This window comes from Poecilia formosa, unplaced genomic scaffold (assembly GCF_000485575.1).
Source record: "Poecilia formosa unplaced genomic scaffold, Poecilia_formosa-5.1.2 Scaffold127, whole genome shotgun sequence".
In the NCBI taxonomy this organism is placed as follows: Eukaryota; Metazoa; Chordata; class Actinopteri; order Cyprinodontiformes; family Poeciliidae; genus Poecilia; species Poecilia formosa.
Window position 1 is genome coordinate 1,319,955 of NW_006800066.1, and position 24,998 is coordinate 1,344,952.

Here is a 24,998-nt window from a genome sequence, read left to right on the forward strand (position 1 = left end):
GAAAGCAAAGACGTTTTATTGGTTTTAGCTCAGTCCAACCCTTGTTATAGTTGCTGGTCAGAAGAAACATGTTGGTAAATTAAAAGATGTACCTTAAAACCAAATCTGGAACAATTTTGGGCTTAACTTTATTAAGCCATTTTGTTTTCCAACATAGACTTTTGCCTAATTTTATAGTTTTGAAATTTATCCTGGTACTACCACGGCTTACCTTTTTATTTTGAAATGTTTCGTTTTATATTATTACACATTTTCTGGACTTTTCTGTGTTTCTAAGTGCCGTCTGTCTTCTGTACTGCACACATATTTATTAAACATATCACCTTTTATATTCTCCTTTTTTTTAACTCTATGTACTGTCAGGTTCTGGTCGTGTTCTATGTGCTTTTGTTAAACACTAACCTTCTTTATTACTTTTATCTTTATTCATAAAGCTAAATGAAAAAAAGTCAAAGCCGAATTTTAAAACAGTTTTATGCACATAAATTAAAACCACCTACATTATGTATTTGCAGATTAGTAAAGAAAGAGTGTAGTAACTTCTGTTAGAGCAGGGCTGTGTGATTCTTTGCTCCGTACAGCTGGAGAAAACCTTTAAATCACTAAAAGGTATTTATTGGTAGATTTGGGAAATTTTATCCGCTCTGAAACTTTAACGCAGACACCGCTAACCGGCCCATGCCTCGTTGAGATAAACCTCTAACCCTCGGTGGGACAAACAAAACTACAACCCTGAAGTCAAGACGCTGACGCGCGCCGTCTCCCGGCAACACAGAAAAACATAAACAAACCACCATGTTCGTCAGAAAGTCACAAAGGCTTCTGTCGAATGTAAAATTTTATCAAGTACATTTGCACACATCAAACACTGTATCCATGTATGTGCAGAAGGAGGAATCACTCTGAATGCGGATGGCAGTCACACACCTTCATGCACATCTGCTTTCACACACTCATCACATCTTTTCCTCCTGACTTGCTTAATGGACAAACTGCAGGAGACGGATACTTTCTGGTGGCTTACAGACCCAGAGGGAATCACACTGAGAACATTTCCATCCCAGCTCTCCCCATCTTAGCTGCTGCTGCTCCCTGGTGGCCGCCCAACAAACCGCAGCTCGGGGCACACGACCTCGTGAATCCGTTTATATTCACAACCTGACATTGCATAAAGTGAGACATTTCAAAAACGTTAAAGCTTTGGCTCGACGCATTTTGTTCAGGAGCTGAGAATGTCAACACCATCTCTTCACAACCACCCAGGTCTGTCAGTTTGCCATAAATAAAAAAATAAAAATCACTTGGAATGAGGATAAATATCCATATGTTGAGATTAATGGCCGAGAGCCAACAGAAGTCACTCTCTGCTGAATTAGGCTGGAGCACGAGGTGAATGATGGAGATTAGTTTGAGCTCCCTGCCAGCAGTTCAGTTAGCGTTTCATTATGTCAGATCAAAACAAAACATACAAAAAAAAACAACAAATTTTACTTGGTCTTATATTAATCTATATTTTCTTAGAGGCATGATTGTTAACATACAAATAATTACGAACACATCCATTTTCATTGTTACATTTGTGCTGGCCATATTCTCCAACATAGACAGGACTCCAGAAACGAAGAAAAATAATTAAAAAAAATAATTCTGTTAATGTCCGGCACCAGTGTAAGTGTAGAGCTGGATTTTGCTTGTGTTTATCACTGACTTAAAGAAGTGGAACCCATTGCCTGCTGCACCTCTCCTCTTCGTGTCTCAGCTCGGTTTGCCATTCGAGACCCAGCAGCAGAACATCTGGACCCCACAGTCGTCCCAGAAGCTGGCTCTTTCACCGAGGAGCTCCCGCCGCGAGGGTGTGCGACCGGAACGCCGCTTACGGGCCTCGACCCGTCCAGTGGTGAGACTTCTCTAGTGTTGAGCCAAACATCACAGGGTAGATGCATGGAGGAGAAAACAACAGACACACGTTGGAGATCCAGTAAATTACATGAAAGCTGGCTGATGCTGCTTCTCCTTCGCTTCTCTTCTCACTCTGCCCCATCCTTGGATTTATTTTGGGAGTGACTTTTTTTTTTCTTCCTCTGCCTCAGACTCTCACTTCTTCTGTTTGTCAATGGTCGCTCTCTGTAGGTGGCTGTGATGATGCGAGTGGATCAGTTCTAGTTTGAGTGAAGAAAATCCTTTTCTTTTCTTTTACTTTTTTTTTTTTTTTTAGGACGTTGCGATTTCCCCCCCTAGGTGGCGCCATCCCTTCTGTTGCGTCTCCAGAGGAGGCAGGTACTCTGGAAGGCAACAAGTCTGAGTGACTGTCTTATTTTGAAAGTCATGCTGCAAGAACACAACTAGGGCTCAAGCAATCGATCGGATTAATCACGATTAATCATCAACTAATTCAGTTATCGATTAATCGTTAACTGGTGTATGCAGACTTACAAAAAGACCATCTACTGAAAGAAAAAACTCAAAGCAGTGATTAAAACCATATAAAAAGATATACATTTTGCATTTAAGATGAGAAAAGGACGACAAAAACATTTGTTAGTAAACATGATCTACCCAGAACTCCTCAAGTGGCACAGCTTTAGCTTAAAAAATCTCTTACTAAGCAACTTTTGCAATCCAGTTATTAATCGGTTAATCCATAAAATAATCAACTGATCAGTCCTGCACCGTATTTATATTAATTCAAGCAGAAAGCATTGAGCTCATCACATGATGATGACGATAGAAGTACATTTTAGCTGCCGATGCTACAAACGATCAAATGTTCACTAAAGGAATGCCGTTATTGCATTTTAAGCAATAAAACATTTTTCTTATTGAATTGTTTATTTGCATCTTTCAGTGCACTTCTAATATTGTATTGTTTATACAGTAGACTTTATGCACAAGCGGTAAACGCAAGAGAAAGCAGATCATGCAGGAGTTGATCAGCTGTCACATAAAATCCCAATAAAACTCCCTGGAGTCTGTGGCTAAAGCATAAAGAAGCTTTTGCAAGGTACTCTGAGGGGTATAAATGTAAAAGTGCACATTCTAAGAAAGATTAATTTACCAAATTCCAATCAGTACAATTTCATTTTCAATAAATAAAGAATTACTGGTTGTAATTCTCCCCCTTTCCCCTGACATTTTAGGTTTGATTCAATACAATGTTGCATAATTCATGTTCCCAGATGGCTGCCATCGATCAAAGCGGCTCTCAGACTGCATATTCCTGTGCGATAACAATCTAACCTCTTGACCTGCAGCAGTGCTTTTAACAAACTAAAGACTGTAATCTAATGAACTTTACTTCGAGAGCTGCTCACCATTGTTGCTGCAGTTTTTGTTGTCTTTATCGGATTCCTCTTCCTCCACCTGAAAGAGATGAAAACAACACACACGGGAATAAAAAGCTGACATTTTAAACACAAATCCAAGGGAAAACATGCAAGACTGCAGAGAAGAATGAAAGAACATGCTAAGTTTAGACATACAAAGCTGGCACGAGGTCGCATATTTCCCAACAGAGGAAAGGAGGAGTCCCTTACCTGCTTCCTCCACTTCAGCTCACAAAAGACACGCTCGAAGCATTCATGCATGTAGTTGAACTGAGAGGAGAGAAAACAAGGGAAGCCTGTTAATGGCACTTTCCATTTGCCTATTAATACATATGATGCAAAAGGTGCTATTATTACATTGTACATTAAAGATAGCCCCACTTTATCAACAAACACTTCAGAAAAATACTTAATTCTGCACTTTTTAGTGATTGATGTAACTGCATTTACGCATTTGTTGGGCATTGTTTTGTTACGTTCTCGTTCTAGATATTGAGGAATGAAAATTTACATCAGAAAAACACTTTATTTCTTCATTATGTTTGTGGTTTTTGATAATATAAGGTTAAAAAAAAAAGAGGCAATTTTGATGTTACTGACTCGAGGTGAAAATATTGACGGTAATTAACCAATATTTTCCTCCTCTACTCTTGTTTCTCTTTCATTATTACAAATCTTTTCACATTAAGGACAGTGAAATCTCAATCATATTATCGCTGTAAAATTGCTATTTTTATCATAAGATAAATGTCAAACCTGATATTTATCCACCCATCACTTCTGACAGTGAGCATCTCGAGATTTATCACATTTCTAGCAAACAAATAAATGACACCAAGCCAGAGGAGATGTGGAACCAAAACGTACGTATGGAGTAAAAATCTTAACCCAGCGCGGTTTCTTCTCCCCTCTGGCGTACTCGAAGCAGAAAGCCATGCCTTCCTCATCAGTGTCCCAGCGCTGCATCTCTGCCCACTCGAAAGCTATTACCTGGTTCTGAGGAAGACACAGAAGGACTCGAATGAAAAGCAAACATTCATCTGAATGCTGGAGAGAATATCTCCGCTGAAAATCCAGGTTCGAATAAGTCGAAGCCGAACTCCCGACACAAACGGGAAAAGCGCTAAAATTTTAAAGTAAGGATGTGAGCGCAAAGTCCGCTCTGCTGTTCTGCATTCGAACTAGCGCGGTCACCTCCAGCGTGCCGTCCTCGGTGCACGCGTGCAGCTTGAAGTGATGGACGCTGATGGCGGTGATGACGTGGCCCTTCCTCCTGGAGTCACAGGAGCAGTGGGGGAAGGCCACCTCGTTATAGCCCTCGCATGTCCGCAGCAGGCTCAGGTACTGACGAGCAGCACAGCAAACAGCAGGTCAGTATGATCTTAACCAGCTTAATTCAATGTGATGAAAACAAACAAAAGGTTAAACAGAAATAAAAGGAGGAAGTCAGAATTTAGGCTACAAAAACACAACACACACGACATTAAGATGTGCATAAAAGCAACGTATCCGAGTGTGAATGTGAGGGGAGCATCTATAGAAGTCGGATGTTTTTAGACTTTTATAGGTAGGAAGATATATAATTTCCTCCTACTTCCACCTCTTTGGTCTGTCACATGAACTCCTGACAAAATACACAGGGACATGTTACTGTAAAAGGGAAGTGTGAAGGTCAGTGCTTTTCACAGGGCTCTGTAGTTTGATTTGACACAAACAGCGACTTTAGCACCTCAAAAAAAACCCCCACAAAATCTTAGAGAGTATTTTGGTCTAGTTTCCAGCAGAAACATCTTAGTACATTTAAAATAAGACAAAACTACTGAAAAACTACTTTCCAGACATTTTCAGAACAAGACATTTTAACTTATATTATGGAAAAATGTCTTTTCCACTGGCAGATTATTTCACTTATAACTGGTATTTAAAAAAAAATCAATAATAAGGATTTATTGGCTTAAACAAGCTCATATATGTTGCTGAAAAGTTACTTGTATGTTATTTTGTCTTGTTTCATATGCACCAAGATATTTGCATTATAAACTCGACCAAAGGTTTTTTTTGCAGTGAGTTAACGGTTCAAACAAATCTATGCGAGCTTAGTGGTTTTAGGTCTGAGTGAACCATTGACGGTTGCTTTCGAAACTGTGAAAAGACTTCTGACTCTTTCTGTCCGTGTCGGGAGTTTCTCTGCCGAGAAATCTCCCCCCAGTCCCTCCCAGTAAACAAAGACTGGCTTGTGGTACTGACTGTGGCCATCTTGCGCTGCTCTGCCAGTTTCTGCAGCTGGTAGGATTTGTCCTCCGTTTTTATGAATCCCTTCTTCACATCGTCCAGTGCCTAAACGGACAGAGAGCGCCGATGAGAGGGAAGAGTGGCAGAAAGAGATGGAGGGAAAATTATTACATGTTCAAGAGGGAAAAACACTCAGTGTGACTGTCCAGTGGCATTTTTTCCCTCTTTGCTGTTCTTTATAATTCTCTGCAGTCTAAACATGGGTCAGTTTGATAATGAGTAAATAAAAATATCAGGGTTTCTTATGATTAGATTATCACAGGCATTTAGAATACAGACAAATAATACTGTATAATCAAAAATGTGGATAATTGTTTGCATTTCATGACAACACAACACAGTTTCTCATTTCATTGTACTGGAACAAATCCTGCTGAAAAATAAAGTTAGCGCCTCCATTCAACTTGTCAGTGTACAGAAGTATGAAGTGCTCTTAAAGTTTCTTGTTAGGTGGCTCCAGACTTGATGAAACACAGCGAACCAACAGCGGCAGCCGACATGGCTCTCCAAATCCTCACTGACTGCACATGTGGGAACACATCTGTTCCTCCAGATTCTTGATTTCAAAATGAAATGCAAACCTCCTTTTCATCTGAAGAGACACTCTGGGACCACTGAGGAGTTATACCTGTTGCTTGCGTTTCTTTTTCTCTCACATTTCTTCCGTCCACTGAACTTTCATGCCCGGACGTTAACAGCATCTTCTGTGGGAAACTTTCTGATGGACAGCTGTCAAATTATCACAGCTGTGCATGATGATTTAGGCCACAATGTCACTTTTTCGTATTAAAAATGAGTTTTTTTAAGTGATTTTCAAATTCTATAACAATTCACTATAATAAAATCTCAATAGCTTTTTCTTTTTTTTTTTGCACCTGTATAACAAGCAGATATTAGCTGTTGAGTTTGATGGTGTCCTTTTAGTTTCTGGCTGGAAATATTTAATATATAGGCTAAATGTGTAGCATCTCTGGAGTTATAATAATAATAATAATAATAAAGCCTTGAATCAATAGAAATTTTATGACAAAACATTTTTAAACAGACATCTTAAAACCTCTGAATGCTTTAACACCAGGAAAGAGGCCAAGCTTATCATAAAGTTTATTAATATGACAAAAACCCACATCAGCACATGTTTAGCAAAGCTCTGCTCACAACTTTACCCAAAGTGACAGCATGATTTGAAAAGGTTTGTTTTGGTGGCTCACTGCTAACCTTTAATGGGTCACTGCTGAACGGCACAGGCCTCAGGTGATGAACGACCTAAGCACTCAGCACACAGCTGTGCGCCTGTTGCTAATATGCAATGTAAACTCATGGTGTGTGTTTCAGGCTGCCATTTGCATTTAGACACAAACCAATGCGTTTATGATTTCTTATATGATTTGCCTGGTTATATTTCCTATGTCACTTTAACCGTGGCGACAAACTGTAAGCAAATGTGGCCTGACTTGAGTAGCCAGAGGTAAAATAGAAAGCTAATTTTCTAGTCAAAAGGAAGATCCATTTCAAACTAAAACAGGTTTTAGAGCTGTTAACACACCTGGTGGAAGCAGTAGTGTAGAGCCAGCGGGTTGTCTCTGAGCAGCTCTTCTTCTTGGATGCTGAACAGCCATTTGCGGAGCGCTAAGCACGTCCCAGGAACGGCGGATGTGTAGTTCTGCACATAAAGCTTGTGGGGGAACTCGTTCGGAGCGAGCTTCCTCACTGCAGCCGAACCAGGAAGAAGGGAAAAGAATGTGCTTAGGTAAAAATAAATCACGGCAGAATTACCACAACACTTGCCCTCAGGTGACACCTCCACGTTTACAAGTCTGGCGCTCGTGTAATAAACTGACTCACACTCTCACTAAAACCAGAGAAATAGAGCACATCACTGACTCCCTGCAGCTCAGAGAACAGACTTTAAAATACTTCTGTTAGTTTAGGAATCACCGAACGGCTTAGCACCACAATACATTAAAAATCCTTTGTTGTGCCCACTCTGCATCTCCAGGGCTAAACATAAAGAAGCAGAATTCACTTTTTATGCTCCTCTAATCTAGAATAAACTTCTAGAAAACTGCAAAACAGCTGAAACACTAACTTCATTTAAGTCAAGCCTAAAAACTCTTCTTGTTTAGAGTTGTCTGTGATTAATAACAACTGGAACACTGATCAGTACATTTGATGTATATTTGCTTCATGACATCTGACAAAATCTAACATTTATTGCTTCATAATGTTACTTTATTACATTTTTATGATGTGAAGAACTTTGAACTGCCCTGCTGCTGAAATGCGCTACGTAAATAAACATGACATGATTCTGAGAAAGCTTCACAACAGATTTCTCACCAAAAGAATGGTTGATGACTTCAAAAAGAGCAAAGTAGCTGGCCATAATACTGTCCATTCCAACCTTCAGCACTAAAGCCTAAAAAAAAGAGCAATATGAACTCAGTTATTTCTGAGCAGACAGTTTCAAACACAATATTTGCTTGAACTGCTGCATCAGTGAAGCAGCAGCTGCTCTTACCTGGTACACCTGGTCCGTCGTGCTGTTTTTACGAACCCGCACAGAGATGGTGGTTTTGTCAGGCAGCGCTATCCGCAGCTCCACGTCTGTGACTCCGTTGTAGTTCTGCACGCAGAAAACACAAACAGCGTTGAGTGCAGAGCTGAATTTATTACAGCTAAAGTTTGTGTGTTAGCGTACAGCAGTGTCATGCTTTCTAGTTTAGTGGCTAGCGGGTTGCTGCCAAAATTTTAAGATTTTTGCAACAGTTTTGATAACACTCTGGATATTTTAGAACAAAATATTTACATTGAAAGTGCTCTAAGACAGTTTTTATTATCTACAGTGCGTGTTCCACAAATTCTGGAATAATTTCCAGGCATCTCATCATATAGTCAGTGTTTTGTTTATTAGGAGTTAATCCAAGCTGCATAGTAGATATTCTATACTCCATCTAACTAAAGGATTCCTTTTATATATCATCATTAAGTTGCAAATCTGTCCAATGCATTTCTCAAAAATATTACAGAACAGGCTCCAAGTCAGTAAAATGCAAGTACATTTCTTTACATTTTTTTCACTGTCAGGGTAAAAATAATAAAAAAGGGGGAAGGAGGTAAAATAAAAAAAGGGAAAATAAATCCTCTAACATAAGCTGAAGATAGAATACAGATAATTTAAGAATAACACTAGTAAATATGATGCACACCTCGTCTGATTCAGAGAGAAACTCCTGCATGATGTCACTCTCCCCTATCACTCGCACAGAACACACTGTAGACAGAAACAGAGAGAAAGTGATCAGAGAAAAGCAAATAACTCCGAAGCAATTAAATATTAACAATACACCCTGTTTTAAATCTCCACAAGGATTTTTCATCCAAATTACATAAGATCCACACATTAACTGCAGTCTTAGCTCGACTTGATCAAGAGATTGAAAAGCCAACACACACACACACACACACACACACACACACACGCACACACACACACACACACACACACAATGAAAACAAATAAAATATTCTGTCAGCTTCGTGCGTTTCCACCTCGCTCCAGGTACTCCTCCAGGCCTCTGCGCCGAGCGTCCAGCTGCTGTTCCGACAGGGAGAAGGGCCATTTCCCAGGAAGCTTTGGGAAGTTGAAGTTTGAGAATTCCCTCTTCAGGTTTTGGTGCAGGATGGCAAACTCTCTATAGCGCTTCGAGCACAGCTGTCTGCCTGACATGTACACGTTGTACACCTGACAGTGAAACACGTGCAAACTAGCGTTAGGGAAAACATTCAGCGGGTATCCGTTTCCTGAAGTAACTGTTCCTTTTTTTTGGTACGTTTTCAGAGCTGAAATGATTATTAATTGTGGCTAATCGATTATTGAAACAATCAAGTAACATATAGACTCAAAAAGAGTCAATTTGCTGAAAGAAAAAAAAAAACATATTCAGAGCAGTAATTAAGCCAAAACTCTACAAAATATAAATACATTTAGTTTTTAAGATAAAACACTTTTGTCTGTCAATATATTTTGCCCAAAGCTCCTCAGGTGGCTCCACTTCATTAAAGAAATGCAACGTTATTGCATTTCAGGCATTCAATTTGAATTATTTGTTTATTTCTATATTTTAATGCATTTCTAATATTGTATAAAAAATGCTAAAGTGGTTTAATAAAAAAAAATCTGTATAATAATTGACAGATTAATTGATTACTAAAATAATTTAGGTGTAGCGTTATACGTTTTATGCAACACAAGTGAGAAAATGGGTCAGATCTACTCACCACAAACCTCTCCGAGTGCTGCTCCACATGTTTGTACGTGGGGATGGAAATGGGCACCGCCTGCTTGTCGCTGTAGTCGTAGTTCGGCTGGACGTCCTCCCCTCCTTCTAATCCATCAGCTTCCTGGGGCGGAACGGACAGAACGGCCAGAACCAGCTCCTTCTCCGCTGCACGGATCAGGTCCACCACTTGCTTGTGGGTCGCTCCTTCCACGTTCACCCCATTCCTGAATCAAGAAAAAGACGAGTGAAAATCGGAGGAGAAAACTCCCATTTCTGCCGTTGTGCTGCATCGACCTGGTGACAGCGGTCTGTTCTCATGCACTTAAGAGGAATCATGAGTTTATTTCATGTGGCCTGAAGCCACAATGCAGGAGAAAATAAAAGTGCAACAAAATAAGATCACATGCTACACCAGATAATCTCTGCATTATTGGTGAAACCCTGCATCCATGAATATATTGATGAGCCCACTCAAGCCTATTTTTGGCAGGAAAAGAAACACTTGTAATAAATATGCATGGACCCAATGCTTCCTGGGCATTATATGGTTACAGTGTGGTGTAATAACAGCACATTGTCCTTCACTGATTAGCACAGAGATGGGAGTAAGCCAGGTCAGCTCCATTGTTTTCCTTTCCTTTCGCCTCCCTCTTCTTGGCTTTGATGAGACCAGATGGTGACGGCATCAGGTGTCTCTCTTACCCGTCCAACGAGAACCAGCAGGACCCATTCAAGGTGGGAATAAAAAAAACAAAAAACCCCCCAAAAAAACAAAAAGCAAAGGCATGTGCACAAATCTATCATAACAGTTACTGTGTGTATATATATAACCATGTAGGACAGATATTCTAAGAATATCAATGGGAGGGAAAACACAGTCATATTAACTTATTAAGTAATGGTTGACCAGTGAAATGGTCAACCATTAACCACAACCGATAACCAACCACTGCTGGTCTTCTATCATCATGACGTAGGGTTTCGTTCAGCATCTGACAGATTTACACAAACCTGGTCTCTTACTACAGTATCTAAAATAACAGACTAATTCCTGAGTCAAATTAAGTCAAATTATAGGTATACAGGCAGAAAACTACGATCAATTTGTAATATTTCTTCTATTGTGATTATTTCTACAAGGAGATATAGCTGCTGGATTATAGAAAAAAAAATACATTTATTTGGAAAAGCCTAATATAACTACCCATTAAGTTTCAAAACATACTGCTAGAGACAATAATTGTTTTTTTTTTTGTTTTCTTTTTTGTAAATTACATTACTTCTTCATCATTTTAGCTGAAGTTGAAACACAACCTCCATCTGCAAGAACCCGATTCTTTGAGTAGTAAGGATTTATGAACTCATGGCTAAATCAGTCTCCTTACTGATTTACACACTGATGAATAAATAAACAAAACAAACAAATAAATAAAATTATACAAGCCGCATTGACCGAATTGATGAAGATAGTGGGTCAGGAAATAAAGCCCGGCAATGGAAATAAAGTGGTTTATTTTTGGAGCAATGTTTTGTTCCTGTAAAACTATAATTAGATGCAATAACAGGGTTCAGGCCAAAAACCCCTGATGAATTATTCATGGCTTTTGTCCACACACGTTTGTCGTTGCAGTTAAAACCGGAACATTTTCAGTCCATGTAAACCCTTCCTTGTACTGCATTGTTATACTTGTTTGAATTGTTTTTCAATTCAAGAAAATATAGAAATAAAAAAACAGCAATAACCGAACAAGTGATTGTCCTAAATGGTCAGAGATTAATAGAAAATGTGTACAGTCAGTCACTGCTGATTACTAAGATCTTTAAATAGCATGCAGACGGCTATTCTTACTTCAACAAAAACAGAAGAAAAGCAAGGTCACCGTCAAGCAGAAGAAACGGCATAACGCTTCCTAAAGTTTGTTTTTTCCTTGGTTAACAGTGATGTCACACCTAATCAGATGATCCTTGTCTGATTTTCAAAATGGTCAAACCAGTTTAGAGGTCACATGATAAGTATTGGTCCTGTCATGTGACCTGAGACATTCAGAGACTAAAAGGACAGAAAAACTGAGAGGTTGTGTTGAGAAAAACACATTCTGGTGTCTCAGCAAGTTGAAGCAGGCCAGGGTTCCTTGTTTTCTGTTTCTGTTCTTCCTTTTGTCCCTGTTTAGTCCGATCAGGTTCATTACAGCACGGGCAACTTTTCTCTGCTCTTGTTGCTGATTTTAAAGCCAACATGGGGGCAACTAGGGAAATTAAAAAGCTGCAAACAGGTAAGATATAAAAATTTCACACATTCCAAGGGTCAAGGGTTACAGCCCTGTGGGAATACTGTGGAATTTGACGACATTGTGAGTCTTCTTGTCAACAAATAAGCACGGATTAGTGACTAGTGTAGTTTCAAAACCACTACAATTTTAAGTTATTCCCAATTTTACTGTGATTTTACTTAAATCCCAGAGAGAGTGCAGAGTGATGGAGTTTTATCCGTCTGACGTTCAGCGGGTCAAAAGAAGCCAGATGCACTTTTAACACACAATAAACACATATTCAGCTGTTTGAGATTATTTCCGATTCCGAAAAACTTTGACAGTCATTTACAGAAACTGAAGGAGCTCCATCAATTATGTTGTTGGTGCAGTTAGCAAGCCAAGAGCAACATGTCTGCTTAGCTGTAAGTTGCACTTTCAACACAGGAAAACCAATAGTTCAGCTTGTTATGGAGATGCCACATGTTTATAGAAAGAGAAATATGACAAAACTTGCTTAAAGTCAGGTGTAATAATCACAAAATAATTTGAGAAAGAGTGTATGTCTTATCGAAAAGAAAAGAAAAATCAATTTTATTTCAAATGTAAAAATAAATTTTACTGCCATAGCAGCAGTAGGACGTACTGTTACTTTCTTGTATTACATAAAAGCAATTAGATAGGAATTTTATTTGCATTTTTCATGGTTTTGAATAGGGCTGGACAACATGGCTGAAAAACATACCACGTTGTAAGTATTTCCCCATCAATCATTGTCAACAATTGTTGATTAGTTTGTTGTTTTAAAGATTTGAAATACTGCCAAACTAGTGGTGTGACATTTGCTCTTATCAACAGTTATCACTCCACTCTGTTGTTTATTTTTGCGCAGCTATGAGGCACGGTGGCAAAACCTGAAACTGCTGTTGCTCAACTGGTTGTTGCTAGGTAACCAACGAGTGAGTGAGTGAGTTAGTTAGTTGATGCCACCCACATTGCTTATCTTGCTGTAACAGGTTAAGCAGGTAACGCCATTCCTTTGCCTACATCTCCCAGGATGCTGTGCAGTTTAATTAATCAAAACGTTGCAAATAACATTGTATCCTGCCCTCAGATTTTTTTTTTTTTTTTTTTTTACTTTTCTATGTAATACTTAGTGGCGCAAATTATTGTATCCATTTTTATTCTTCTATACTCAAAAAATGCTACAGTTCATTGTAAAAAATAAATAAAAAATCAAATAAGAGTCAGTTACTTTTTTGACAAAACTTTGTTTAGAATGACTGAAATAAGGCCCTGGGGTCTTTTTGCACAGAATTTGCATGTTCATGACTGGGTTCTCTCCGGGTACTCTGGTTTCCTCTCAAAGTGCAAAACAATGACTGTTAGGGTTAATTGAATACACTTATATTACTAGATTTGAGTGTGTCTCCCTGTTTCCTTATGATGGTATACTCCAGGGTGTACTCCGCCTGTGCCCCAATGACTGCTGGAGACAAACACCAGCTAAACATGACGTTACAAGGATAGATCGCCAGTTCATTACATGGCAACCAGAGACAATAATTTAAATCATCAAGAGACATAAATAAAATCCAGCTATTGAGCTATGGTTGGGTTCAAAATGGTTTATTCCCCAGGATTTAGATTTATAATTTAATTTAATATACAAGGAGGACTTCCAACCTCAAAGACTAGGACCTCATTGCAAAAAGTGAATAGTGAAAAACACCCATGGAAACATGCAGGATACTTTGCAGCAAATGATGAGACATTTGATTACTGTACTGCCAAGGTATTGTACATTAAAACATAAATCAAAACAAAAACAAACTCATTGATTTAAACCACTTGAGTGATTTATTTCCTATCGGCAACTGCTCTTAGAAATAAACCTCTAGATTAAACTAGAATAACTTTTAACCCTAAATCCCCAAAAGTGAAAACTGAAAGTAACAGGTAAAACATCATCTGTCTGAAGATGTAAACAACACTGATGTTGAAGGCTTCCCCTAAAGCCAGCTAGCTCTAAACCACGATGTTGAGGGACAACACTGCCGTCCAAACACAAATCCTTCTATCATGCAAGTTAATACTGGGTCAACATGGTTGTTGTTTTAATCAAACCCTTTCTAAGGCGCTAAGCCGCACAAGTGGTTTAGCTAAAAACAGAAGCTACCAGGCTTGCTAGTTAGCGCCAGCTAATCGACATGCACAGCCTGTTGTCCAACTTATGTAAGCTGGTTAGCTTTCTGTTTAACTTCCTAGCTAGGTCATTGGAGCTCCTTCACTAAATGCTTAACTCAAATGCCAATGTTATATATATATATATATACACATTTCACCGGTTTTGTTACATGGCTACAAGTATAAACGAACACTAATGACACACATACTTCAAATTGCATCCAAATGGGCTAAAGCTGAGGAGCTAGCCTCAGCAGCTTTTACTGGAAGGATTGACGCTGACTTACACTTCAAGGATCCTGTCACCCTTCGCTATCCCCGCTCGGTCTGCTGCACCTCCGGGTAGAACAGCGCTGACGTGCTGAAGAGGAGCGTACAGTTCCCCGTTGATGCTCCGAAGCTGCCCTCCTTCGCTGACCTGACCGCGAACATTGAAACCGTAGCCAGACTCCGACTTGACGATCCGCACTATCCGAGGACCAGACATTACCGTTGCTGCGTTCTGGCCCGCGGACGAACCGACGACTGGACCGTTGTAGCGGGAAGCTGTGGGGTGAGCCGGCCGAATTTCATCGCCTCCGACATCCGCCATCTTCTTCTTTTTCGGGCTCTTAAATCCCCCTCCCTTCTTCTTTTTTTTTTTTTTTTTTGCAGTCGGTGATTTCCAGCAAATTCAAAACAACACTTGAGCTCTGTCCCTTCAGTTACGTTAGCTCCAAACAGACCGACTCTGTTGGCCAGAACACGCCCCTCGGTGACGTCACGAGTCACGGCAACATAACGTGACCAACCGGAAGCGTCAGTATGTCGCGTTCTGCTCTCCTGTGCTAGCAGGAGGATTTGAGATATCACAAAGAAAATGTGCGACAAAGCTGCATTAAAAACCTTTAATGTTAAATCAAAGCAACAATTCTTACACACAGGTTATTGAGCTAACGTCATAAAATAATAATGTACAGGCCACACGATTATGGAGGGCCTGAAGCGCTGCCATCCCAAAGATAAATGAATCATTAAATAAACATTTTTAATAAATAAGCAAAAAAAAAAAAAATAATAAAATAAAATAATTAAGTATGTGAAAACAATTCATTAACAAGTTATTGCACTTATAAATAATTTAAACTGTAACTTTTGCTTCATTTACCTGCATTACTTCTAAAGCTCTATAGGGCAGGCAAAAAAAATGCTAGAAAAATTATCTATATATTTCTTAAGAAAGGAAATTCAAGTGTGTCAGTGAGAGGCAAATGGAAAGAACATACACATAATATATAACATTAAAGTTTTTTTAAATTCTAATTTTAGTTTCTTCAATTTGAAGCTAACCAGGAAATACAAGTTAACGCACTAACCCTAAGCATTTCAAGAAAACCAATTTCAGAGAAATTTAAATCATATCACTGTCACTGGGACTGGGATAAAATAATAAAAGTAGAGCTGATCAAATCAGTTCAACTACTAAATGTGCTAAGCTAAGAAGACATATTTTGTTCCTTATTAGGTAAATATGTATTTTTCATCACAGCAAGCACATGCACAAAAAGGCATTAAAATTGCTTCTTGAAGGCAAGAACATTCAGGTTAACCTGTGTTTCATCCACTGGAGAAATATTTAAACCATGAAGCTTCTTAAGTGTAGCCTCTAATAAGCTACTATAGTCTTGTACGGAAATGTATATAATGATTTTTTTTTCTCTTTAAAACCAACATTAGAAAAAAAAAAAACGTCAATCCTCAATTTAAAGCAGGCTTTCTTAATAGACATTTTAAAGTGGAATTACAGAATCCCAGATAATTAGGATTGTTTTGAGTAGCTAAAACAATTTCCAAACTGTTGTAAATGCTGCTTTGAAGCAAAAAGGCCTGGTTTTGAATCGGAACCTGGGCTCTTTCTGCATGCTTGCATGTTCTCCCCTTGCACGTGTGCAGCTTCCTCTCCCACATATGCCTGTGAGCAGAAAAACCTCAAGTTTTTCTGCACACGGGTATAGAGTGGCACAAATATCACGGCAGTTCTCACACCACCAAATCACCAGATAGACTATTTCAGAGGAAAAAAAGACTTTATTTTTAAATGACAAAATCATATGAATTTAGTGTTGTCTTTTTTCCAAATGGCGGATCTTTCAGTCAGCCTCAAGAGGGCGCTGGAGTTCCTATTGTTTCCCAATGAAGTGCTCATGGCACATCTGAGTGAGGCAGCTGACCAGGTTGACAAACTCACTGAAGTCCACGCTGTTGCTCTTGTTTGTGTCCAGATCCTTGAAGATGCGATCGACTGCTGTCTGGTCATTGGCTTTCTGCGGTCAAAAAACAGAGAGTCACTCTATTTCTGACTTCAAACCTTGCTGTAGTAGTCTAATGTTAGCCAGTTTGTCAGTACTGACATACGCAAAGAGTGCCTTGCAGCAGTATTTTCTATGAAAAAGTATTGCATTGTTGTGAAGTTGATGGAAAATAACACTTGATTAAATTAAAATTGGAAAATTTAGGCCATGTATTTCCTTTCATCTCCTTCGTAATCAATAGTTGTCACATCTACAACCTCAAATATTTTGGAAATTTTGAGATTTAAATTTGTTCCTGTACTTTAGGTTTAGTTAGGCATTGACTGCATACACATGTCGTTTTTGTGTGATGCATCAAAAATGATAACATTTATGATTGGTTTGAGCTCAAGGATTTTGAACAAAAAGCCTCTATAAAAAACATTTTCAAATTTCACATAATTACGAATGTGAATTTGCTTTGATCTAAGCCATGCCATTGTAACTCTAGCTGTATGTTTAGGTTCTTTCTCCTGCAGGAAGTTGAAGTCATCCCTTTATTTCCACATAATGTGCATAAAAAACAACATAAAATACCTATAAAGGGGATGTAAACTTTCATTGAGTTTGTTGGGAGCAGGGATTTTTACAAACTCTTAACAGCTGCTGGGAGGAAGGAGATGTGATGCTGCTGCTATGTGTGTCCAGGACGCAGCAATCTGTCACTGAATGGGCGCAGCACGCCTTCTTATTTTACTTGTAAAAAATGCGAAAACTGTGTATCTTTTATCTTCTACTCCATAATAAGTACAATACACTGAACAGGTGATGGTAACGTGAACAAATTTGGAAAATTCCAAAAGGTATGAACATTTTTACAAGGCAGTGTCACAGCGGATCATGGTTGAATGTTTCTGGGGTCGCTTACACACAGCAGGTCTCCAAATTCATTCTGCAGAAGCTCCTTCAGCTCCTCCTTATTCAGGGTGTGCTTGTCACCCTCTTTGCTGGCGTATTTAGTGAAGGTGGTGATGAGGAGGGCCATGGCCTTCTGGATGTCAGACATGATGGCAGCTAGATTATGATAAAAGAAAAGAGAAAATGTAAAAAAAATAGTGCAAAGTGTGAGTAACTGAACAGCGATGCATTTGTTGGAATCTTATTTTACTCTCTCCACATTTTGAGGCCGGCATCGACATAATCTGTAAAATAATTCAACGAAATGCACATGAGCTGAGCTGGTGCTTGGTATCATTATGTTTTTCACTGGCTGTGTTTTTCCTTTTTGATTTTCCATGGAGCTGGATAAAAATACACCCTGGGTTTCCACCTGGGCCCCTCCGCTCTTATGTCACGCTGGTCTCTAACACAACAGAGTGACATAGGGTCGTTGATATGGTAACAGCTCCATCTCTGCAGATTCCCTGACCTGAACATGCTGACAAATAAAGAACCTTGCGTATCATTGATACTTGACGATGTTTTTATTGTTTGAATTTTGCACCATGGCAGCTCTGTAAAGGTTTTGCTGAACCAGCTGTGGTTGCATTGTGACTCCTCCCTGGAGCATGGTTAGCGGAGGAAACTCTGCCATCAGAGGGTTTGTAAGCAGATGGGAATTGTGAGGGAAAAGGACACGAAACCAGTTCAGATGTTTCCATTTCCTCTGCCTGTTTGTTATTTGTATGTAAATCTGTGTATGAATAATACAGAAAACTTAAATGTTGTGGCCGTATAGTGCAATAAATGTAGCTTGTAGAGCGTAAACAAGACTAAGGAGCTCAGTTTTTTCACGGCATGTAATTTTTAGTTTTGTTCAAAATTGGATGGAAAAGTAAAATCTGACACAAACCATAAAGATTAAACTGTACCAATGCCATTTCTAAAAAACAACAACAAAAAAACAAAACAAAAACTGTAGCAATCTGGGATGTTTCAGGAAGTTAAATTCAACAACAAACCAAAAAATATTTTAGTTTGCTAAACTTTAAGTTTCAAATATATTGTTTGAAGTACATAAATACATAAAATAAAAGCCAGATAAAGAAGAGCCCTGAGGCTTTTGACTCACCCAGGTTGAGATGGCAGAAGATTCGAATACGACGATGAGTGTTTTAATGAGCTGCAGGGATGCAGAAACAGCTCTGAATGATGCTTTATACATCACCACACCCTGAATCCTCGCCTCTATGAACACTCCTCTTATCTCCAGCCACTCCTCCTTCTCTTTGGTCCTTTTGCAAGATCATCTACAACTTTTAGGACTTGCAATAATTTTCCTTGTCAAAACAATTTGATGAGCTGCTAAACCCAATATGGTTTTCCCCTCTCTGCATCTGGATGACGACAGAGCTAACTACAGGGAAATACTGGGAAAATTAAAAAAAAAACCTGTTAGAAGCTGCAGAAGAGTTGAGATTGGGGTGATGTTCACTTTCCAGCGGGACAACAAGCCTGAATTTTCAACAAGAGCCACAGCTGCATGATTTATTAAAAAGAAACAACACAAAAACCAGCCAAGGTGAGAATCTGTGCAAAGACTTAAAAATTGATCTTCATAGCTCCTCTTCATCCAATATGACTCAACTTTAACAAAATTGGCAAAAAAATAAATAAAATAAAAAAATAATAATAAGCAAACTTTCTCCAGATTTGGTGCACAAAAAATAAAAATGAGGTGTCTTTGCAAATAAAGTTGGGAGAAAAGAAGAAAGGATAGAAGAAAGTCAGGCAGCACTCAAAAATGGAACTATAAAGAGGATATTGTGGATGAAATAATTGAGGGACAAAGCAACAGACATCTAGGCAATGCAACAGAGAATAAAGTTTGGACTTACAATTTCCCAAACTCTTATTCTCTTTCTCTAAACTTATCCAAACCTGGACAACATTCATGAGGAATTCATACTAATGCAAAGTACTGTAGCATAACTCTTTGACTGTGAACTGTAACAGATCGCTCTTGGTGTTCTGTGTAAGCAGAAGACTGTTTTCAGATTTTTCTTTGCTTGTTTTAGAGGCATGTGACTCTAAATTGAAAACACTGGACACAGTGGCTCACTGTGAGCCGTCTGTTAAGACCCCATTTGGCTTCATTCTTCTTTACAAATTAGTGAATTTGTGACTTGCAGTCGTACCACAAAAGCAAAAACCAAAAAGCCAAAAAAAAGAAGTGAACAAATCAACACTGTGGCATCTCAGTTTGAATGCTATAAATGTGTGTGTGTGTGTGTGTGTGTGTGTGTGTGTGTGTGTGTGTGCGCGTGTGTGTGAGTGTATGCTCTGTTTTTAGTTTGTCATTCTCGGTTAGAGTTGCCCTCGTGACCACTTCCGCTTTTTAAAAATGCAGATAAATACAGATTACAAATTAATTGCACCATATTCCTTCTTCATGTGTAAATAAATATAGTCAGACTTTGTCTTCTTTGCTCTGTTTATTATTATTTTTTACCAACGAGCTGGAAAGAAACATCAATGGACGCTGAAAAATGTATTAAAAACAGATTTAATATCCCTCTTAACATATTTGCAACTTTTAAGTAAGTTACTGTGTAAGGAGCTAATTTTAAGGAGCTGGTATCTAAGTTGTATCTAAGCTCTTCTGCCATCTAGTGGCTCAAACCTGTACTTGTAGCCTGAGGTCTAAAAGCCAAAGTTAACTGGCATCAGGTTGTCGATGTTTCTTTAAAATATGAACAGTTTATTTTCCATGGAGGTCCTCTGAAATTCATTAAAGCATTTAATTATTTTTCCGATCAGATCAGGTAACCATTTAGGCTCAAATTTTAACTTTTGTTGATGTTTCACTAAACTTAGAGTTATTTTACTTTTGGTTTGTTTTAAGACTTAGCAATAAAACAAAACCGCAATACAGAAGCGTAAAGTAACACGAACAATTGCTTAAATGGTTGCATTATATTAAGACTAAATCAGATCTGAAAATGGCATTTAATTTTGTTTCTTAAACTCTGAAGGCCTTCACACACTTACAGACCGTTTCCAGCTGGCAGAAGCTTGACATAATGTCCCACGAAAGCTTCACAGTAGATCTGGGAAGATTAACATGTTCAGACAAAGAAGTGTTGCTTTAGTAATGAGGGGGCTCCTGCCTGTCTTAAGCCAGGTATGGCGTGAAGGTCTGAATGTTTGCTAACTCTGCAGCAGCTCACACAGTGCACACTCCCTGACAAGGAGTGCCTACAGCAATAGTAAAACTGAGAGTGTGAAGGCTTATCTTATTCTAAAGGGCCCGGAGCAAAGGTCATGATTTCATTGAATCCATTTCCGTTAATATGAAAATTTCATCAAGTAGACAAACTTAATGTCTTTACTTCATATCTACACATCTGACTCAGCACCACTGCATTATATTAATGTAGCGACGCTGCATTAATAGCTCTTATATGAAGTTGATGAGAGTATAAAAAGACTCTGCACAGCAACAGAGCTTGGTGTGAAAACAGTGAATCAAGCTGGAAAACCCGAGTCTAAACTCAGCGGTGGGTCACATGGGTGTGGTGCTTCTGTACACACACACACACACACACACACACACACACATGCACACACACACACACACACACACACGCATATGCATATACACATACAGACATACACAGTCAGAAACCGGTAACATAGCGACCGCTCTGTTTGCCCTGTTGCCATGAAGACTGATAAATCAGAGAGCCCTCCCCATTAGGATTTGGGGTATTTTCTCCCTGAGTTTAATATTTCAAGCAAGGAATTGAGATTCCACTGGCAGAAACCTTTCTAAAACACCAAGAATTTGTCGTTTCATTTATCTAAATTATTGATTTCATTGATGAAAAACTGAAAAAAAAGAAGCTCTTCCTGGCTGATTGTGTTGTTCAGGGGTGGATGGGGAAGGGAGGGGAGCAGAAGAGCTGGCCTTTTCCTCTCTTTCACCAGATATGAGCCACAATGAAAACACTCGACTGATTGAATGCATCTTGTGACTCTGTCGCTTCGTTTCTACACTGTGCCTAAAGCAACCCTCGTTCCCATTTAACTTTCGTCCGTCTTTTGCATCATTGTGTTGAAAGTTGCAACATCAGCTGAGTAGCTGTACTTCACAACAGGGTGTGTTGAGCCTGGAACATTCTGCAGATTCCTCTGGGCAGTGATAAGCAGGATTTTATGAAGCAAGGAAGCAAAGTTCGCCTCTTTATCCAGAGTTAGAGAGGCATAAAATACGGGTGGGAGTCACATAATCACACCTAGTTTCACTGGCACTCTTGCCAAGAGATTGATCCACATAAATAGTTTTATGAGGAGGTAAAAGTTGTTAAAGTTAAGGTTTGAGTATAATCTATGTTCAAGTCAAAAACCTTAAAATTAAGGCAGTTTTTACAGATCCAGTACACACGGGGCAGACTTGAAAATATTTTTCAACTTTGACCTTTAAACTGCAATAACTGTTTTGCCTCAGGCCACTTAAAATGTCTGTGTTTCTGCAACATTTGTTTGTCCAAAATAACTCCAATTCCTGTAGGTGGAATAGTCAAAATATGTAAAATTTATGACTTTCCTCATCACTATTGTTCATATTAGATTGATTAAATCTTGGTCTTTTAGAAGAATAGTCTTCTTTGACTAAGTTAGAAATTTAGAAAGTATTTGAAATGGCAGTGGGATAAATCTAGATGTGAATGAATCTTTTTTAAATTGAAATGCCTTAAAGTAAATAAATGGGATTAAGTCTTGGGTGGCAGTTGAGTAACTGCCTAACCAGTGTAGTTCAGAAAAGCAACGAGCATTTCCTTATCTCATTAGCCTTCTAATATTATAAATTTATCAAGTTACTGCTGGTCTGTGTCTGATACCCTCTTGACGTCTCCAACCCCAATGCTTGGGTCACTTGGGCGAGCAGAGACCGGTGAGTCAGTGAGGAAAAAAACCTTAGAAGCCATCAAGACGTCAGGATGATGTCTGATCAATCTTAGTAGAATTCGGTCTCAAAAGTTTAAGTTCTCGTCACACTTTACTCTAAATATGTTCATTTTTGTGCAGAACCATGCAATAAGTATAATTTCCCTCCATTCACCTTGGATGTAGATATTGTGCCACTTAGTAACTTGCTCTAGTAATATTACTCAGTTTGAAATTAAAAGTGGAGAACCACAAAGACATCCAAGAGAACAGCAACTAAAACCAGCCAGACTGACCCTTCAGTCTAAAAAAACTGTAAAATGGAAGAGTCGCCCTCCAGGATTGCATAAAAGTGAGCATTTTGATGTGTGCTGCTTTAAAAATTGGTGTAAAAACCAAAGGAAAACACTTTTCAAGTGATATCTACATTACACACATTTGTAACAAGCAGGAACGCCTGAAAGTTTAAAATCATCCAATGAGTTTATTTGACAAAACAATCTTTACAAAAAAATATTTTTGGTGCATTAATCTTCACTTTCACTATTTCAGTCCTTTGTGCATCTTATAGCACTGCTCACAGGCAACAGACAGTCCAACTACCAGAGCAACAAACTCCTCAAAGTCCACCTGGCCATCACCATTGGCGTCCAGGTCCTTCATTATCTTATCGATGGCACCAGGGTCCTTCTGAGACTGCATGGACGGACAGAGAGAGATCGAAAGTGAAAAATCTTGCACTTCATCAGAAGCGCTAGAAACGTTTTCAAGCTCTTTCTCGCACCTTAAGGAAGTTAGACAGCTCGTTCTCCATCAGCTGCCTGAGCTCCCGCCGGCTCAGAGTCCCTGCTCGGCCGTCCTTGGAGGCGTAACGGTGGAACACCACGATGAGCAGCTCCATTGCTGTTTCCAGGTCAGAGGGCATGGCTGCTGGGAATGGGTGAGGACTGAAAGGTGAAGACGGCGCAGAGGAAAAACGGTCAAACTCAAATGAAACTTCGAGGAGGTGCAGAACGAACTCCCTAAAGACCAGAGCTGCGTTTATTAATTCGGTAAAGAGAATGAAAAGTATCGCTTTTGATCGATTGAAACATTTGATCAATTGAAGTCACTGCTGCAGTGTGATTAACTTTGCAGGCTTGAAATGTAAAAATTGCATGTTTTCAGTAAATATTTAAGAAAATGTTTTATCGTCTCATGTCAAGTTTTCCAGGTTTTCATATTCCAGAAGGTTTAAAAGAAGTAATTTTGTTCAAACTTAATTTTGAAATGTTAAACTGGTGGAAGGACAATTCACCGTTACAATAAGTCGGCTACCTGCTATCTTAGTTTTACCCAAACTTGTGTTTTTTTAAAGCAAAATGTGACGATGACTCTCCTTGGTCATCCTTTTTGCTTTTGCAGTTCTGCATTGTTGACCGCAGTACAAGATCTCATAATGCAGTGCTTTGAATTTAGTGACCCTCTAGAGGAGAGAGGCTTTTGAATCACATTAGTTAATGCATTATGTAATGTTAGCATGCTAAACTTTTCACATTAATGTGTTAACATTGACAGAACATCCAGAAAGTAATTACATCTTTTTAAATCTTCATCAAAATACTTTAACCCAAATTAATTATAGGTACCTCCCTCTTTGCTTTCTCTCGCCACCCTTTAAACAAATGAGTAAAGTTCACAAGCAGTTATTATGCAGGGTATGTTATTAAGTTGTTAGTCAGCAAGATAGGAGCCATTACCTCATGTTGACAGAAAACCCCCCCAATCCTCCTGATTATGCTTTGTTGTAGCAACAGCTTGAGAAAAATGGAGAAGTAGAAGGAAAAACTGAGACTGTGTCATTGATGTGGGAGGCTGAGTGGAAAAGTTGAACTAGATGAGAAATGAAGAGGCCCACAGTGGTAGGATTGAAGTAAAGACGAGGACAGTGCCCACAGCCACAACCACACCCTTATTTTACCCTACAATGCACTTCAACAGGCAGCAAAAAACACACAATATGGGTTTATTTTAACGCATACAGGCCTAAAGTTCTAAAAGTTGTGTCAGAAAGTTGTTAAAAGTTATGGAGCATTTCTACAAGTTGTGTTATTTTGGATTTAGCTCTGACACACATACATATATTAACGATTCAACATTATTAGTGCTCTAACAATCACTGCAGGGCCCCCCGCCTGTAAGAGAGCAACAGCCTGTTAGTAGGTTAGCTTAGCTCTTACCGTGGATAAACGCGAGGAATCTCTGGCAGAGGAGAGGGCAGAACGTGTGCAGGAGACTGAGAGAAAAGCAGCAGAGGTTTTTATACGCGAACACCGCCCCGGCTCTGTGAGTCAGGCTCTTCTGTCCACTGTAACCATAACAGACTGCAAAGGGGGGCGGGAACCAGAGAGTTTGTAGTGTAGGAGTCGCCCAAAGATCCTTTAAGCACAGTACAGTCAGTAGGTCTGGGTTCCTCTGACTGACCTCATTCATCCTGGAATTGATTTCCTAATCTATCTCAGTAAT

The 24,998-nt window shown here is 39.1% G+C and overlaps 3 protein-coding genes across 3 annotated transcripts; all 3 read right to left on the reverse strand.

The window, feature by feature from the left end:
* Positions 1-1,485: 1,485 nt before the first annotated feature.
* On the reverse strand, positions 1,486-15,108 carry snx27a (sorting nexin 27a). The gene is made up of 13 exons (XM_007561486.2): positions 14,622-15,108; positions 9,897-10,122; positions 9,168-9,360; positions 8,825-8,889; positions 8,137-8,241; positions 7,956-8,034; positions 7,162-7,325; positions 5,571-5,660; positions 4,518-4,667; positions 4,191-4,319; positions 3,534-3,593; positions 3,312-3,360; positions 1,486-2,282 (listed from the first exon to the last, which is right to left on the reverse strand). The coding sequence occupies exons 1-13, from the start codon at positions 14,924-14,926 to the stop codon at positions 2,212-2,214; spliced, it is 1,686 nt and encodes a 561-aa protein (XP_007561548.1). The 5' UTR covers positions 14,927-15,108; the 3' UTR covers positions 1,486-2,211.
* Positions 15,109-16,376: 1,268 nt separating this feature from the next.
* LOC103144480 (ictacalcin-like) lies at positions 16,377-18,784 on the reverse strand. The gene is made up of 3 exons (XM_007561487.2): positions 18,676-18,784; positions 17,533-17,678; positions 16,377-16,637 (listed from the first exon to the last, which is right to left on the reverse strand). The coding sequence occupies exons 2-3, from the start codon at positions 17,668-17,670 to the stop codon at positions 16,494-16,496; spliced, it is 282 nt and encodes a 93-aa protein (XP_007561549.1). The 5' UTR covers positions 17,671-17,678; positions 18,676-18,784; the 3' UTR covers positions 16,377-16,493.
* Positions 18,785-22,954: 4,170 nt separating this feature from the next.
* Positions 22,955-24,820, reverse strand: LOC103144481 (protein S100-A1-like). Its single transcript, XM_007561488.2, has 3 exons — positions 24,713-24,820; positions 23,278-23,440; positions 22,955-23,189 (listed from the first exon to the last, which is right to left on the reverse strand). The coding sequence occupies exons 2-3, from the start codon at positions 23,416-23,418 to the stop codon at positions 23,037-23,039; spliced, it is 294 nt and encodes a 97-aa protein (XP_007561550.1). The 5' UTR covers positions 23,419-23,440; positions 24,713-24,820; the 3' UTR covers positions 22,955-23,036.
* Between the last annotated feature and the right edge of the window lie 178 nt (positions 24,821-24,998).